General features: G+C 32.6%; 1 protein-coding gene across 5 annotated transcripts; it reads right to left on the bottom strand.

Moving 5' to 3' along the window:
- Positions 1–1,568: 1,568 nt before the first annotated feature.
- On the bottom strand, positions 1,569–18,401 carry LOC144858792 (medium-chain acyl-CoA ligase ACSF2, mitochondrial-like). Of its 5 annotated transcripts, XR_013616659.1 has the most exons (9): positions 8,494–8,625; positions 7,802–7,894; positions 7,388–7,536; positions 6,954–7,045; positions 6,761–6,834; positions 6,506–6,607; positions 5,526–5,675; positions 5,360–5,414; positions 4,357–4,440 (listed from the first exon to the last, which is right to left on the bottom strand). XR_013616659.1 is itself a non-coding variant. In XM_078714910.1 (8 exons), exons 2-8 carry the CDS (start codon positions 5,582–5,584, stop codon positions 3,077–3,079), a joined length of 450 nt encoding a protein of 149 aa, XP_078571036.1. In that variant the 5' UTR covers positions 5,585–5,675; positions 6,506–6,607; the 3' UTR covers positions 1,569–3,076. The 5 variants fall into 5 exon arrangements, 3 of the variants coding, with proteins under 3 accessions (XP_078571036.1, XP_078571034.1, XP_078571035.1); XM_078714910.1 differs by lacking the exons at positions 6,761–6,834; positions 6,954–7,045; positions 7,388–7,536; positions 7,802–7,894; positions 8,494–8,625 and adding exons at positions 1,569–3,148; positions 3,565–3,630; positions 3,807–3,864; positions 4,160–4,212 and having other exon boundaries at positions 4,354–4,440; XR_013616660.1 differs by lacking the exons at positions 4,357–4,440; positions 5,360–5,414; positions 5,526–5,675; ... (1 more) ...; positions 6,761–6,834; positions 6,954–7,045 and adding exons at positions 10,634–10,681; positions 11,006–11,118; positions 17,791–17,844; positions 17,967–18,098; positions 18,293–18,401 and having other exon boundaries at positions 7,500–7,536; positions 8,494–8,606.
- Positions 18,402–19,287: the final 886 nt, after the last annotated feature.

Consider the following 19,287-nt stretch of genomic DNA (forward strand, 5'->3'; position numbering starts at 1 on the left):
TTAATATTAACAACTTTAACTGGTCTGACCCACAAAACATTGAAGACGTTAAAAACCAACAATTGTGGGAAAATAAATGTATACAGTTAAATGGAAAGTCAATCTATTTCAAAGTTTGGCTTGATGCAGGCTTTAGAACAATGAATGACATAATTAAGGAGAATATATTATTACCAATGAATGAAGTGTTACCATTACTATCACAGAAACAAAATGGATTAATTGAATATATAGGGCTAATGAATGCCATACCACAATCATGGAAGGAAAATATTTTGTATGGTGAACATGTAAATAATCAAACAAACACCGATTGCTTTTGGCTTCATACAAAACAACGTAATGCAAAACTATTTTATAATTTATTTGTGGAAAATATAATATCAACTCCTATAGCACAAGAAAAATGGGAGATAGAATTTCAAAATTACACTTTTGCATGGGATACCGTATGGTATAACAAGGTGTTTTCTATCAAACATATCACAAAAGTCGCGCAATTCAATTTCAAACTACTACATCGTATTCTTGCGTGTAAAAGTAAGTTAAAAATTTGAAAACTTTCTATAAATGACATATGTGAAAGATGTAATAGTGAAATTGAAAATGAAAAACATTTGTTATTTTCATGTAATAAGATTAAACCCATATGGATTGTATTTAAGTTTTTGATCTCAAACTGTTTTGTACAAAAGATTGATATAACCTGGCGTAATATTGTTAAAGGATCGGAAACGAAAACTGTAAATGAACTTATTTCAATATTTACTTTTTGCATTTATAAATCGTGTTTAGTAATAAGAAAAGAAAAGAAACAAAATCAGGAATCAAAAATAATTTGGAGATTATTTTACTATGAATTAAAGCATTTATTAACAAATGAATTTATGCATAATTTACATAAGACTCAGAAGAAATGGACGAATAACTTAAAAGATAAACTATTACAACTATCAAAAGACTTGATGTTAATAATTTAATTATTTTATTGATTCCTTTTTCTTTCTTACCTTATCATAATGGACACAAATCCTGTAAAATCAAATGTAAACTCTGTTTATAGGCATCACATATACTTTTAAAGATGAAAATAGTTCAAATACATGTAGCATGTCAATATAATCTGTATGTATTGGTATTTGTTTAATATATATATTTTTCTATATTTGCAATATTTTAAATCGTATACATGTCAATGTAATCTATAGGTATGTGTATTTGTTCAATATATATACTTCTATATATTTTTATATATTTGCATTATGTTATACCGTAAATACAAATTGTAAGTAGTAGTTGTACTAAGGTGACATCGGGTATGAAGCGTCTCACATACACACAGAGCCAAAATCGCATCTTGGACTTGCACAGTGTATGGACTCTAACCTTACGGTTTTCATTAAATATACCATTTCATGCTATCATTCTAAATAACTAACTTTCAATCTATTGCATTCCTCTTTTTTTCATTCCATCCATCTTATCTTGGTGAAAAGGGAGGATACTACATTTTCCTCCCCTGAGTTTATAGCCTCTCCACTCGAACACAAATAAGAACACAAATAAGATAGTTTAACAAGAAAATTTTAATCATGTGTTTTACCGCCATTTTTCATTTCTACATTTTAATTAACATCGTATCTAAAATTTTAAATGAGAAAAAATATGGTAAATACTGAATTCTGGCATCTTATTATGTAAATATACCTGTATTTTAACTACTTTAAACACTTACTTTAATTGTCACAAATGTACTTACTGTATATGTATATAATATATTCATCAATGAGAATTTAAATAAACGTGAGAAGAACTGACACAAGACAAAAAAAAAGAATATACGTTCTTTGATATCATGTTAAAAACAGAAACCGCACTAAACCTTTTCATTATTGTAAAGCGGTCTCTATTTTGGGTTTTAAAGAACAGAAACTCTTATAACTTTCAGTAGGCCTGGTGCTCTTTGGTTCGAGATTTTAAAGCTACAGACCTCCACTAAAACTACTCAATGTTAGAAGGACTTTGTAAATGATTATTGATCACTGAAACTGTTCAATATGTTATAGGAGGTCTACTCGAGATTTTTTTTTTTTAAATATAGATCCCCACAATTAAAAATTCTTTTCAAACTCAAGGGATCGCTATTTTGGGGTTTCCGAAAACTCTAAACTTCTCAATGTATTCTATATAAGTGGTCTCTTTTTGGGTATTCTAAATATTTGCTTTCTATAGTTGGTCTAGCTGTTTTTGAGAATGATAGACTCCCAAATTCCCAATACTGTTCCATGGTCTCTGTTTTTGAGAAAACTAAAAACTTTGTGTTCTATATAAGGGTGGTCAGCTGTTTTTAGACAAAAAATCTCAATATTGTGTTCCTCGGAATCTAAAGATTTTGTTTCAGATTTATATGTTTTTACTTGATAATATTTTAAAATCAATATGGTAAATTAACTGTTATTATTTTGGTACCATTATTGTTTTCAATATTTATTAACGAACTGTAGGCCTATAAAATTATTAAAATCTAAGAACTTTGTTGTAAATATAAGTTCAATACTAATAATAACCGGATTGATAATAGATGAAAATCAATATTAATAGTAAAAATAAATGGTTAATTAAAAACACAATATGGGATTATGAACAAAAAAAACAATGTAAGAAGAAAAAAGGTGTTAGTCGTGTTAACGGATTATTAAAAGAAAGTTCCTTAAGACTATATTTGTACTCAGATTGGAATACAACTGCAATTTAAGTAAGCGGATGATAACAAAAGTTGTTAAGGGTGGTAACGAATAACGATTCATGTAAAGAAGAAAACAATATATTGGCAAGTGACAAAAAAACTTACTACATTCATCAATGTTCATTATGCAGTATTTACCATAAGAACACCAATTCTAAAATTGTATTTCATGAAATATAATCTACAGACATTAGCAAATCACCTCTAAATTAAGTAATGTATGAACGGTGAAGATGAGGAAAATAAGTGAGAATGAAAAAAAGCTGCTCCAACCGAGATTCGAACCTGGAATCTAATTGTATGTAGTGGGCACATCACTTAGTTACCACCTCAATCGGCATAAGGAGTGTCAGGTAATTTAATTCGACCAATAGCCATCTTCTGCAGCTTCATACGATCCACCTGTAAACAAAATAACTATGTGATTTTATATGACGCCTAATAAATTGCTGTGATTTAATTGGACGATTTTGGGTCACATGATAACAAATAAGTGCCCTATTTTTATGATACTGTGTATCTTTTTTGTCGACGGAGCTATTTCAATAACCAATCATCGAACTGACATAACATCATAAAGATAAGACTGCGCCATGTTATTTGTTATATTTATTTTGTTATCCATTTTTTTATTGTTTACCTAATGAACCTATGTGATCTTTGAACACAACGTATGAACACAGCCTCAAATCGTAATACAAAAAAATGTTTAAAAAATTATATATTTTACGAATTGCGTTAATTTAAGGTTCTTGATTTTTACATTTAGATTTGAATTTACGATTTGAGGCTATACAAAACACATATGCACGTCATACCTTTCCCGAAGGACCTGATGGGAAAGAGTCAAAGATTAGAAAGTAAGGCTGGATTGCATCTGACATCTGAAATAAAAACAAGAATGACCGTTTCAGAAATGTTTTGTTATAGGCCTAAGCTCAAATAAATAAATAAATTATAATTTGAAATAGTATGTCAGGTCTAATTGTATTGAAAAAGAATATTTAAATGAGAATGAGCCTTGATTTAATGTGTTTATTAAATAAATTGAGGTTGATACCTTTCCATCAAAAAACAATTTCAGTTGTTCTTCAGTTACATTGCAAACTTCATTTAATCTGAAATAATAAATTAAATGTGATTCTTTTTTAAAAAAATTCATAATTATACAAAATTGTTTTAACAAATTTCAATATCTGTTACTTAATTATTTGGAAAAAATTATCCCTGATATTTAAATACATAAAACATGAAATAACAAGATTAATATTTTTTCAATTGCATAAATGAATTTCAGTTTTTAGTCGCGTGCAACACGACTCTACAGCTCACTATGTCGGTCGGTAAACACTAACTTGAGCACGCGACTGCAGCCATGTATATGGCCTTGTAGAAAATAAAAGCAATACGTACGTAACACATACACATACAGCTTCACCGACCCTGTAATCTGGAATAGGTATAACCTGTGAAAGGTAAACAATAGCTTGTAGTGTATTTCAGCATACGAGTATTGTATGAATTTTGTTGTTTTATTGTAAGCATTCAGATTCAGATTCGATTCATTAAGTCATTTATACATAGTATAATGATAATTGTAAACTTACCTGAGCATTTTTTACGGCAGGATGCATTATTACTGAACTTTCCACTTCTGATGGATGTATATTGATACCTCTTCTAATAATCATGTCCTTAAATTTCAATTCAATTTGTATTTTAGTCAACATATCAGGTTGGTACGAAATATGTAAAATAAAGAACACAACTTTAGACGCATAAATAGAATTGCACAATTTAATTTTAACCCTAACCCTATTTATCTTTGTGCCAAAAATGTAACTTTATTAGAATTACATTACAAACTGATTTTAAACTTACATAAGAAGATATATATATATCATGTCATGTTAATGAAAATGAGAAGAAATTACAAATAAATGTGGGTGATTGCTACAAAAGAAAAGTCAAAATATCAAGAGAAACAAACAATAACAGCTTAAAGGACATTGGAAACCATAATAAATTCAAATATACACTTAAAAAAATCTTCTGAAATGTAAGACTTGTTAATCAAGATTTTTTATTTTTTCTTTATATGTCGGTGACCCCTATGGAAACAAGCTCTAGTGCTTATAGGGTTATCCTCTTGCTTCCAGCCTGTTTGTATGTTTGTATTTGATGAATGAACAACAAATAAAAAGCAAACAAATTGCAAATAATAAAGAGATGCGACTACGGAAAGTGAGAGTAGTTGGTCTATTTCTTGTACAGTTTTGAATCTGTACACAAGTACAGTAATACGTGAATTGCAACTATTTAAAATCTTAGTTTATAGAAAATGGTTCTCCTCAAACATTGTACTCTCTGTAGCATTGTTGAAACAAGCCTGAAGGCACCTCATAGTTGCCACACAATACATACTAAGACAGTATGATTAAATTAAACAATACAACCTTAACATTCATTGAGAATTTACTAAATGTTCTGCATATAGAAAATTACCTATGATGCATGATCCATATCTGTCTTAAAATAAAATTGTCACTTGTTAACCTAGGATTAGTGAAGAGTTTCGTTAAACCTAGGAGGACGATAATACATTTCGATTACCTTAATTCGACCAACTAATGTCAGGTATCCATCTGTACTTAGTTTACCAACATCTCTGAAAAATATTTTGTTTAACATTAATTTTACAGTAAGATAATACTTTCATTATTTTTTAAGTCATTACATAAATTCTACTACTAATTAAGTAAATATAAATTGTGAGTACCCCGTTTTAATCCATCCATTTTCTGTGATCGTCTGCTTTGTTTTCTTAGGTATCACCATAGTACCCTCTGAACGCAACCGGACTTCGTACCCATATCTCTCCTTTGTCTCCAACTTCTACGGGATATCCTTCTTCATCCACTATTTGAAGCTGAAAAAAATATTGTTTGTGTGAATAATGTATATTGAGAAAAGGCTTTGAGCACTAACACATCCTTACTACTGTTGGCCTACTGTCCTAATTTCGAAGATTTCAGATGGTTCATCATCTACCAAGACTGACGTGTTTTTGTTCAGTAGTTTTCAGCGTTTCTTCTTCTTCTTTCTTTGCAGATTGTGTCATCCTTCTCCACTATTTTCCTAACTCCATGACTGGTTGGGCCATATACTTTCTTTGTGGCAGAAAAGAAGTATCTGTAGTTATTTCTATCGGCGAGTCACTGCTGCTTTATTCAGCCACCATTTGCTCTCTGGCTTTGCGTTGGAATTTGGAATCTCAAGTAGTGATATTTCATTTTCTTACTAAGATTACGCATATTACATTTCAGTTATAAGTTCTGTATTTTCTTTATAGTTTTCATCAAACCAGTCTTTCATGATGTTGCTTGGATTTTCTGATAGTTTTTTCACAGGTTGTAGTGAGATAATTCCAACACGAATCTACATCAGCATCAGCTACATTTCATTTCTTGAAAAAGATTGTAGTGCAGTCTGTTTTTTTTTTCTACATGTTTGAAATGCGATTAAAAATGTGTCTCATTTTATAAAGACTTCACTGTACTTTAAAAAGAATATTTGTTGTGATTTATTATATTAGATTAGTTTTTATACTAAATAATAATAATACTAATAATAACAGATTTACGGCGGCCATATGTATGGTTTTTGTCCTATTGAAATCACGTCATATCGAGAGTTCGCCCTATATCCAATCTATATCAACTCTTTGGAATGAGATCTTAATAGCTAGGTTTGCCTTACTTCAATATTTGGTAAGATGCGACCTGTTGTATTCCAAACATCTGGACTGTCATCGACTGTAGTTGAGCTGATGCAAGTAGTTTCTGCTGTCCCATATAAATTCTGATGGGAAAAGAAAATTGGTCAACAACATATATTACATCTTCAAATGTGTCGTAGGACATAAGCCCATACTATTCGTTAGGATCTGTTGCCTCACAGTGTTTTCTGTAACTGTCGTCCGTGTAATAAACAATATACACAATACGTACGTACCAATAACCGAATTCCATGCTTTTTGTTGCACTCGAAAATAACAGCTGGTGGAATGGGCGAACCACTGGCCATACCTTTATGAAAAAAACCCAAAACAACACATATTTATTTAAATGCACTTATTATGGATTATCTGTACGATAAATCGGTTAATTGTGCATATATTATTGACTTATACTGAATAGTATATTACCGAATTTCAATGAAGACAGGTCGTACTTGTCACAAATAGGATTATAAGCAAGATTGACCGCACCATCAATCATCAATGAAAAAGATGTACACCTAAAAAAGAATGTTAGATCAGTCTATGGATTGTCGTTACATCATGGGTTTTGCCGCTCTTATTTATAATTAATTCATCACAAACTTTGTACATAGAAAATAAAAGAGAAATAAATGTTATGATGTATGTATGGTTTTATCATGACAATTCGTCGGACGTGATATCGCAAAGAGACTCACATTTTGATTTGTGCCTTAACATTGATAGTAGCCTTGCTCATTGGGGTCAACGATTTGTAATCTCGCGTCAGGTTCAAATTGTTACTGATATACACACCAACATACGTACATTATTTCAAAATCGATACTTCGGTAAATTAAATACATATGTAGAGTACTTACCTCTCTACTTCAACAGCCTGAATAAATCTTTCAAACGTGTAGGTTGGTGAGGGAAACACGGACGTTGTACCGTATACAAGTGGCGCTACTTGAGCAAATTGCGTTGCTCCAATGTATGCAAAGTTATCAGTGCATACTAATTTATTGATCTTTGGTACAAAATAAAATAAAACTATGAAATTGTCATCATCGTAATCGTCATCATCATGATCGGCGTCATCTCTTTTTGTCATAATTCATCAGTGTATGTCTGTTGTCATAGCCTCTTCATGATACTTCATGATATAAATCATCATCCTCATCCTTCAATTGTCTAGCTTCTTCACCACACAATAATTTGTATTTGTATTTTTTGGCAACTCTCAGCATATTTTGTTTATCAAATACCTAGAAAGATTAAATACTTGTTCATACTTGTTTCTCATCAAATAGGTCTGGTGCAAAGATGTTGTCATTGAGTGTTTCGAAATGAGTTTGCAGTCTTAATTTCGGTGATCCAGTTGTGCCCTATGGATATAGCATAGGTAATTAGATTATACATTGAAAGCTCGTGTACAGACATCATTTCTGTCTAAGTGTACACAAAACAACAATTACGACAAAAAACACGAATTTCCTTTAAAATGGTAAAAAAAAAATCAGAAGATGGCAACATTCTGCTATCAGAACTGTTATTGTTATCATTATCAATTTTATCATTATATTGTCATACAACTGCCTGGTTAATCTTAACTTTTACTGTCTTATTTAATTTAAATGTTATACTCCGTAGCATTGTTATTATTATACTGATACTTAAAGTTCAATGAACTTACTGTGACCTCCTTCCGCTCATATATTATACACGTATGTTTGTTTAAATGCATTTAAATGGTGGAAAATAAACGAAACGAAACGAAACAAGTTTTTCTAATTGATGTTATACGATAATTTCTTGTGACTTCATAGAAAGTGAAAGTGTTTACTTGTCAAAATTAATCAATAGACCTACATGTACCACGAGTTATGGAGATGTTTTTATTGGATTAGTTTTTTCTAAAATAATGAACTCAATTGCTGATCATTTAAAGCATTCAAATATAAATGTAAACAAGTTCGATTTTTACCGACGACGTATTAAAAGCACAGAATAATGTCATCAATTGTGACCTTCTTCGCCGCTTTTGCTACGTCCTCCTCATGCCCAGAAATAGATATATTATCAAAGTTCAACATTCCACTGAAAACAAGAAAACATTGATTTTTCAGTACGAAGAGAAAACCTCACGTGTAAACAACCAGATGCTCTCTTGAATATTAAAGGTGTATTGTCCCCCAAAAACATGAAAAATGAAGGTTAATTTAATTAGACTTTTGATTATGTAAGTGCCAAATCCAAGCTAGGTATACTGTGCTTGTGTTCACTGAAGGGTGTTAAGTGAACAGGTGACCAACCATATGGGTTATGCTAATGAGGGCATAGCTTGCTTGGGCTGTGGCTGGCAGTTGGATAGTTAGGCTTGTTGGGTAAGGACCTAGCAAGCACAAAAGGCTTATTTAGAAGCCTAAGCTGGCCTAGCATATAGAAGTGGTAGATGTACCAAGGCTTACTTAGAAGCCTATAGAAGTGGTAGATGTACCAAGGCTTACTTAGAAAGCCTATAGAAGTGGTAGATGTACCAAGGCTTACTTAGAAGCCTAAAGCTTTAGTACAGTAGTAATTGATATAGTGTATAGCTATAGCTGCACATGTTATCCAGGCATATCTTTGGTAAGCAATTGAGACTTATCTTATTATTATTATTAGTTGTAATTATTTTAAACCAAGAATTATTTATATTGTATTGTTTTATCTATGACTTATTTAGATACTTATGTAAGGTCTATTATTATTATTGTATAGAATTATTTATGTTGTACTGTATGATAAATACCGTATATATTATTTTGTAATCATTAGTTGTAATAGTAAATCGGATCAAGTCGGAGAACAATTAAATTCCGCATTTGCAAGAAACTAGTTTGTGCAGTTATAAAATTTACAAAGATATATCCACGATGGCTGTAGCTGCTTCAGAGAAATCGTAAGACCGAGAAGGGTGCAGAGTATGAAAAGGAACGAAAGCTGAAAGGAATCAAAGAGTTGTGGCGTCGTGTTAAATTTGTGTCAGAAGCGTTGAAAGCTTCTTTGAATAAGGAAGTTACAAGAGAAAATCTGATTAAGGTGCATCAAGATTGGTTAATGGCGTATGGTGAATTTATGTTCCTTCATGATGAAATTTGTGGCTTGTTGAACGCGGAAGAGAGAATAATGTATAATAAATGGTTTGAAGACAAAGATGTGTGGTTGGCAAACTTAAAAGCTAAAGTAGAGGATTGGTTTGCGATGCTAGAGGTAGAGCAGTCTGCGGCGGTAATTCTCATCGCTCCGCAAGCAGGAAATCAACTAAGAGTTCAAAATCTTCTAAACGATCACTAAGTGCTTCTGTGATTCAAGAAGAGCAAAACCATGCAGAGTTGCTAGCCAGGCAGAAGAGTCTCACAGAAAAGCAGAGAATTTAACAGGAAGAGTTCAAACTCAAACAGTTGAAAGAAGAAAACGTTTTATAAGACAATTTAAGTCTAGAGTGGAACAGTTTTGTTCAGCTGAAGAGAAATCCAATTACTTCTGGAGAAGATGGAAACAAGCTCAATATTTGGCTGATCGTTTCTGGGAGAGATGGAAAAGTGAGTATCTTCCGCTGTTACAAAGAATACAAAAGTGGTTATCTCCAAGAAGAGAGAAATAATGTATAATAAATGGTTTGAAGACAAAGATGTGTGGTTGGCAAACTTAAAAGCTAAAGTAGAGGATTGGTTTGCGATGCTAGAGGTAGAGCAGTCTGCGGCGGTAAATTCTCATCGCTCCGCAAGCAGGAAATCAACTAAGAGTTCAAAATCTTCTAAACAATCACTAAGTGCTTCTGTGATTCAAGAAACTTGTTTGTGCAGTTATAGGTTATTTGTAGTTTTAATAAAGTTAACCCCTTTCGTAGAAAAAAATATATAAAAAAAAAATTTTTTTTTTCAATTATAAAATGACAATATAAATGAAAAAACCACTGACTGGCAGCCAATTTGACTATTTTTTTGCTTTAAATTACAGTTTCTTCAGGTAAATACATTAATTTTTCTATCCAATTTCTGGTCAAAAACTATTATATGACCTTAAAATGGGGGAGGGGGAGGGGGAGACAATACATCTTTAATTTATTTTTATTTACTCACCCTTTACAATTAGAACCAGCGGCTATAACCTTCTTTAAGTCGGGAAACCTACAGAAACCATATGAATATTCTTAAAATGTTAGGTATAAGAAAACCTTGGTGCAACACAATATTGTTATTGAGCCGTCGGCTAAACCGATGGTTATTTACTGTGTAAGGAATCGTCTCCCAGTGTACTGTCCAATACACCACCCCATAGGAAACAAGTCTATGGACTTAGGATATTCCTGGTGTGTAACACCAACATAATAACTAACTACAGTAATTCCTTTAAGGATGTTACATGCAACTTAGCCTACATTCCCTATACGCATTATGTATAATATTAATGCGATACATCAGTACTAAATATTCCTGTTGGAATATACTCACTCTTTTGAATTTAAATCACCTGGAATACTTTCACTTAGCCCTGGAATTATTTCGCAAACCATCGGGTAAAGTGTATCTGGACTACGAGTTATGAAGAGGGCTTTGCATGATATCTGTAAATAAATACTCACTGTTTTTAGTCGCGTGCAACGCAACTCTACAGCTCACTCGGTCGATTGGTCGGTCGGTTGGTCGGTCGGTCGGTAAACGCTAACTTGTATATGGCCTTGTCTTGATATCAGTTTCATCTAGCTAAGTCAATTTTTTCAGAGTATTTTTCAGAGTATATTCCTTATGGCCATGAATCGATGTGGTTATGTTTTCACGGTGCGCAATCAAAAATTACGCGGTCTACGCACGATTTACCGAAATCCCGTTTGTAATCATATCTTCACAAGCATGAATCGCAATTAAATAAAATTTAACTCAGTACTCAGAAATTTCAGGTCATATTTCATCATAATATGGCAATACAATTACGTACGTAGCGCATATAACGCATGCGTACGCGCGCTTAAAATTGTCAACATTCATTTTAGATGAAATTAGAGTACGTTTCAGGCAATTTTAAGCGTTTAAAAATTGCCATGAGTGCGCAGATTTTTGCACGCGCATTGTGCATTAAACTTTAATATTCACTCCTTTTGCACGATTTCTGTTTTAAAACCTTTCTTTAATAATATCATCATATTTGATTCACTTTTCAACTCGAAATTACGTGAAGTATTATATATTCTAAAATTATTCTATGTATTTAATATTTAATCAATATAATAATTAAAAAGATTTATTTAAAAAAAACTAAAAATGCAGGTACTAAAAACAGTTAAAACGCCAGGATAACAAAGCACGCATCAGTCATTCCATTGTTGAATACTAATATTAGTGAGACATCTGTTATGCATTTGGCAATATTTAATTGAGAAACAACGGGTCTGTGCACATTAAATTTAAAAGCTCCCTATTTTAAATATTTTTCATTGAAAAAATATGTATGCATGTATCAAATATATAATAATAATTTTGCATATATTATGCGACCCTTTGTGCTTTGAATTATCAGAAACCAGAAACGTTATAAATATATAAATTATGATGGTTATAAAAATCCTTGATTCTCCAACCCGCATTATCTATATATAAATTATGGTTAATTCTGACATAGGCGAGCACAATGCAAAAATTTCGGTACAAATCTCCGCCTTGGATACCTACCTTATCTATCTCAGATGTACCGCGAAACGTAGATTTGATAACATTAATGTGCAGTTCGACGCTATTTTTCCATATTTCTATCTTAGCAAGATATTATAAAGAGTTTTTTAACAACATTTATGATTTCAACAGTAGATTTTCTACTCAATTTCAATTCTTGGCGGTCAAGTAATTTCCGGGTTTATGATAAGTTCACCTTGTAGCAACATGGTTTCAACTATTTTCTCTTTTATACACAAGGGAGCAGTTAAAATAATAGATTTGACCCTAAAGGTGACTGGAAACAGGCACTTTCCATCAATCAATACAGTGTCCCTTTGGAAGACGGAAGAAAAAAACAGATACTATAGTAGGACTGGAGCTTAAGTTGGCCATTAGTCATAGCCATTTTAGTTTTTTGTCTATTTTAGGAACGGACCGCGCGTGTGAAACAGAGAGGGCGACATGGTGGTCAGACATGTTTTCTTGAAACTCTACAGAAATCAAATGAAATTTGACAAAATCCGGTTTTTACTAATTATTTTGTAGAAATTTAACTGGGAACTTGTTTATTAATAGTTATAATTGAAGTTTGGTCTGGATTTGAATATTTGGGACGCAGGATTGAAGTTATTTTTGTGGACTATTTTCTTAGGCCTAGAACTTGTGTTTTGATATTTTCAAGGAAGGGAATAATGGCTGCTCCAGGGTCCAAAGCTAGGCCTACTAAGTCAAAGTCAATTGATACCCAACATGGAAGTGACATTGATGAATTGTCTAGTCAATGTAAGTGTGGTTCCTGTGATTCACCAGTCCTGAAATCAGATAGGGGAATTATTTGTGGCTTGTGTAAATATTGGTTTCACTCGCAGTGTCAAGGTGTGAATAAGACGAAGTATGATTGGTTAACAAAAGGTGATCCTTCTATTTTTTGGTATTGCCGTACTTGCACTACACTAGCAGGAAATCTTATGGGAATTCTGAACGACGTTAGTAGTAATCAGAAACTAATGAAAGCGGAAATTAATAGCATTAAAATAGATGTTAAGAAAAATAGTGATGCGATACAACATTTTTCAGTAACACATGCTGAACACCAAACTGATACAAATTTCGAAGAGATGGTCGAAAGGAAATTTGATGACATGACTGAAAGACTTAGTCGGAGAAATAATGTTATTGTCTTTAAACTTAAGGAAGGTGACTCTGCTGATGGTAAAGAGAGGCAATTGCAGGATATTAACTCGCTAAAGAAGTTAATTGATGGAGAATTGTCAGTAAAATTTTGTCATAGGCTTGGCAAACGAGAGGATGATAGAGATAGGCCGTTAAAAATTGTATTTTTTGATGAGGAGAACAAGTTTAGATTTATGCATGGTGTCCGTAATAATAAAGATTGTAATATAAGTGTATCTCATGATAGAACCCAAGCAGAGCGGTCTGAATATAAAAAGTTGCGGCATACTTTAAATGCTAGGATTGAGGCGGGCGAGAAGGATCTAGAAATTCGACGTGGCCATATAAGAAAAAAACCTCAGCGTATTTAACACAGAACAAATTAGTCAATCAGAAAAAGACTTTAATTCAAAGAATTCTTCATCTTTTTCTTGTTTTTACACAAATTGTGACTCTTTGTTCAATAAGAAGGATGAGTTGGTTGCAAGAATAGCTAACGAACAACCTGATTTTATTTTTTTAACCGAAGTTTTCCCTAAGAATTATTTATTCGAAATTGACTTCAATTGTTTGTGTCTTAACGGGTATCAATTTTTTCATCCAGAAAACTCAGTTCGGGGTATTGGAATTTATGTTAAGCATAATATATCAGTGTCGGAAGTTTGTTTGAAGGCAGAGTATACTGAATCCATTTGGTTAAATTTGAAACTTTCAACAGATGAAACAATTTTGATCGGATGTATTTATAGAAGTCCAAACAGTACACCGGCCAATAATGAGTTGCTGGAAGAATTGTTAAGAAAGGTAGAAAATTTCAATTCAGATCATATTTTAGTAGTTGGAGATTTCAATTATAAATCGATAGATTGGACATCGTTAGAAATTCCTGGTGAAAGACTTTCAAGAAATTTTTTTGAGTGCATTGAAGATTTGTTTTGGGTACAGCATTGTACACTACCTACAAGAGTTCGGGCAGGTGAAGAACCAAGTGTTCTTGACTTAATTTTTTCTAGAGATGATTTCTTAATTAAGGATTTATGTTATAAACCGCCTCTTGGTCTTAGTGACCATGTTGTTTTGACTTTCAATATTGATTGTTCTATAGAATCCACTGAAGTACCATTGATGAGAAATTATTACAAAGGAGATTATAACGGCATGAGAAAGTATTTAGAAGATCTGAACCTTGAGCAAGCTGCTTTAGATTTATCTGCTAATGATTTGGCTACATTGATCGAATGTTCCCTTCAGGATGGAATTTCAAAATTTATTCCTCTTAATAGAAAAGGTAGTGGAAAAAGAAAACAATGGATGAATAGAGATGTGGAAGAAGCGATTAAATGGAAACATAAAGCGTGGAACATTTACCAAAACAAAAGAGATGAGTTGTCTTGGAATGAGTTTGTAAAAGCAAGAAATAGGACTACTGCGGAAGTTCGAAAAGCAAAAGCATCTTTTGAAAGAAAATTAGCTGCGGAAGTCAAAATTAATACTAAAGCATTTTGGACGTACATAAAAAGCAATTCCAAATCTAAACAAGGTATTCCTGACTTGAAAGATAAAAATGGAGTTATTGTGTCTTCTAATTCAATGAAAGCAGAAGTTTTTAATACTGCCTTTGTTCAGGTTTTTACTGAGGAAGATTCAACCCAACCTCCCAATTTTGATGAAGTAAAGACGGATGCTTTGATCGATTCAGTTATGTTTGAAGTAGATGAAGTTATTGAATATTTCAAGAGCTTAGATGTAAATAAATCTCCTGGTCCAGACATGATTAATTCTCGTGTATTGAAAGAAACTGCAGAAACAATTGGTGGAGTAGTTACTTTACTTTTTAATAAATTGATGTTTGAAGGAGTAGTTCCAGATTCATGGAAAAGAGCCGATGTTGTCCCTTTGTATAAAAAAGGTGATAAGTCTGAACCTCTCAATTATAGACCAGTTAGCTTAACTTCTGTAATGTGTAAGTCAATGGAAAAACTTGTTAAAGATAAAATATACAAACATCTAGAATCACATCATTTAATCTCAGATCAACAATATGGTTTTTGCTCTGGCAAGTCGTGTACAACTCAGTTAATTGAGGTCATTGATTTGTGGTCGGTATGGTTGGACAAAGGTTTTTCTTTTGATTGTATTTATTTTGACTTTCAGAAGGCCTTTGATAAAGTGCCTCATGGTAGATTGTTATCTAAACTCAGGTCTTATGGTATTTCTAGCAACTTGTTAAGGTGGATCGAGTCTTTTTTGAGTGATCGAAAACAAAGAGTTGTGGTAAATGGAAAGAAGTCGATGTGGCGAGATGTTATTAGCGGAGTGCCTCAGGGCAGTGTCCTGGGGCCATTATTGTTTGTCATTTTTATAAATGATCTACCAGACGCTATTTCCCAATCTGTCATTAAGCTCTTTGCAGACGATACAAAGCTGTTCAGAATAATTCATTCCGATTCAGATAGAAATTTAATGCAGACTGATATAGATGCAATGTGCAAATGGTCTCATGATTGGCAGCTACCGTTTAATTTGACCAAGTGTAAAGTCATTCATTTTGGGTCAAAGAATCTGATGTATGAATACTTTATTGGCCTTGGTGACAACAAAGTTGGTATTGATAGCGTTTCTCAAGAAACAGATTTAGGAATACTGATTGATCATAAACTAGACTTCTCTGCCCATACTTCCAAGGTTGTTAAATCTGCAAACAGGATACTCGGTATGGTGACTAGATCTTTCAAGTATCTTGATAGTAGGAGTTATATGTATCTGTACAAATCTATGATCAGACCTATATTGGAATATGGTGGAAGTTCATGGACACCTCTGTATCAGAAAGATTACAATCGTTTAGAAAAAGTCCAACAGAGATCCACAAGGTTAGTGTCTGAATTGAGGAGTAAGCCATATGCAGAGAGATTGAAGTTATTGGATTTGCCTACCTTAGCCTTTAGAAAGAAAAGGATGGATTTAATTCAAACTTTTAAAATCTTTCATAAATTTGATAATATCGAGCTGGGAAAATTATTTCAAAAATCTAAATACCAGCAAACCAGGGGGAATGTTTTTAAGGTATCGAAATCCAAATATAATAAAAACATTAGAAAAAGAGCATATGCAGTTAGAGTTATAAATGATTGGAACTCGCTACCAAACCATATTGTGACGGAACCAATGATTAACAAGTTCAAAACCGGCATTGCAAAGTTATGGTCTGACCACCATCTCAAGTTTCGCCCATATGTTACTGAGGAGTTCTCATTGATGACAATGGAGGGACAAATGAGCTAAGTTCTCAAAGTCCTACGGTTCAAGGTATATTCAAGGTGAAAGGTACAGTAGTTAAAAAATAAAAATTATACTGCAAATTAATAAAGATCAAATTAAATATACGCCATAAAGAATCGGAATATATTGTGGGGAATAGTATTATAAAATTACATAGGGAGATTTGATGATAAGAGATTAATCGAGTGAAATCCCGATAGCTGAGTTTTATTAAGTAAGCTGGCAGGAATAACTGTAGGCTATCTGTGTCCTGTTAGGACCGAGATGTCTGCCCATGTTGCAAGCCGTAATGTGTTCTTTCTTGGGCCGAAACGGCCCACTCTGTCACGGCAGTTAGTTTTAAAAGATGTTTAAATTAAATAATGTATTAATACTTAATAGGATGATATTTATTTGAATAAACGCCTCTCCAATAAAACATCACTTTGAATAATAATCACCACTCGCTTGTAGTAGAATTCATCGCACTGTTATCTACAATTTACCAAGCATTTGTTATTCTTTTTTACCACTTTTCATATCTATTAGATAGAGGATTTCATTTGATTATAAATGTTACCATATTATTAAAACTAAAAAATGTAATATATATCCCTCGAATAAGCCCCTCCCTCAAATGAACTCCGCCTCCCCACCTCCGCCCTATAAGGGCCCTACCAAATAATAAAGACTATACTTTAAAATGTTATTAATCATCTAAGACACTGTGAAACAGAATAGTTTAGTTTTACGAATGTCAAGCATTTTCAATAATGGTAACCGACAGAAAACGTAAAAGAAGAACATTATCATTCCGAGAACCATCGTCTACACTTCCTAGAGGGGGAGCGAGCGAAGCGAGCTCATCCTCTAGTTGTTTGAATTGAAAGTACTGTATATCTACTCCCCTTTTATACTTATATGTTTGTTTTTTTGCTATGTAGAAAGACTGAAAATAAATAAATAAAAAAATAAATAAAATATCCACAATAAAGTACAATAAAGTGTTTGTCTCATTGACTTTGTGCGTTTCATAGTTTCTTTATGGCGTACAATGCAATGCTGCATAACATAACGATACAGGCTCCTCCTTATCTGTATACAATATAATAGATTGGAAACTTAATAGAATACTATACATATATCTATCTTACCTGTGACATCATTCCCCTAAAAGTTTGAGGAGTATGACCAAGTATCATATTAGCCTGAAGAAAAATAAAATAGGCCTAATTTTTGTGAACTGTATTTTCAAGGCTTAATTATTTAAAATTAGGCCCATAATACACTTACCATTATATCACCATCATAGTTGCTTTGATATACTTACCACACCGACGCCTATTGCTCTCGCTGCACCTGTAATAAGTGGCCATTCTACGTGGTTTGCACCTAAAACAGCTATACGATCACCACGACGAAGACCAAGTTTCAGTAGGAACCCTGCTGCTAAGTCTATTATCTGTAAGAATTGTACGCACAAAAATAGTATCCGTTAGATTATGGAGACAGTAGTTTGAAGTGAAGCATGAATCAAATACATATGGTTCTCAAAAACGTCATGTATTTATTGTTAAAAATAGATACATATTTTTTATGCAGTTGTAGATAGATTGGCTAGTAATTTATTAATGTAAATTCGAAGCATTTGCTCACCCTTTTCTTTAATTCAGCAAAGGTAACTCGTTCATTATCACTGACAAAAACAAACATTTCTCTGTCCGGATTTTTCTTCACCCTCTCTTCCAACATTTCGTGCATTGTTAGCCCGATGAAAGGCTTCAAACTGGGAGTGTGGACGTAGCTCTTGGTTCGCAAAAAATCCATTCTAAATCTGATAGTGGATCCAATAATACTACAGTTATCGTAACAATTATACTGATATTGGTAGTGCAATGAAATAATAAATGTATCTATAGGCGAGCTATACCATTATATCACTGGTATATTTTATTCAATTATACTTAAATATCAATATCATAATAATCAATACATTCATAAAACTTAGCAGAAGGAAAAAAGCTGAAGCCGAATTGCGCTTTATGATAACAAAAAAGGATTACAATAGTAAACAAAAATAAACACCTTACAAATTTAAATCATAAAATCAAAATAACTGTACTAAACGATAAAGGACTAGTCTTGTGACGTATCTTATCAGTATTGCGTGCTTTTTCAATATCCTCACATTTTTTACCTTTTCGAATTTAAATTCATGGATACATACGGGATGTTTCCATTCGGGGCTCAAATTATTATCAAAAGATTGTGAAATTGTATTCCCAATTTCGGAGAAATAATTATTAAAATCTTCACAATTTAGGTCTGTGTGGACACTATTTCTATTTTTATCTTTACCAATGGTCTTACTTAATTCTTCCCATAGTTTTTTTTTAGTTATTTTTGTATTTATTTTCAACATTCGCATAATACTTAGTCTTAGCTTGCCTAATTTTGCTGGTAACTAAGTTACGGAGTTCACGATACTTAATTAAATGTGCATCACTTTCAGATTTGTCAGAGAGGACCTTTTCATGGTCTCGTTTATACATAGTTTCAATAATATCAGGAGTCATCCATGGACAAAAGCGATCTTTCACGCGCATTGTCTTTAGTGGAGCGTGTTTATTACATATACTTAAGAAGGAGTT

Source organism: Antedon bifida, chromosome 2 (genome assembly GCF_963402885.1).
Source record: "Antedon bifida chromosome 2, ecAntBifi1.1, whole genome shotgun sequence".
Lineage (NCBI taxonomy): Eukaryota > Metazoa > Echinodermata > Crinoidea > Comatulida > Antedonidae > Antedon > Antedon bifida.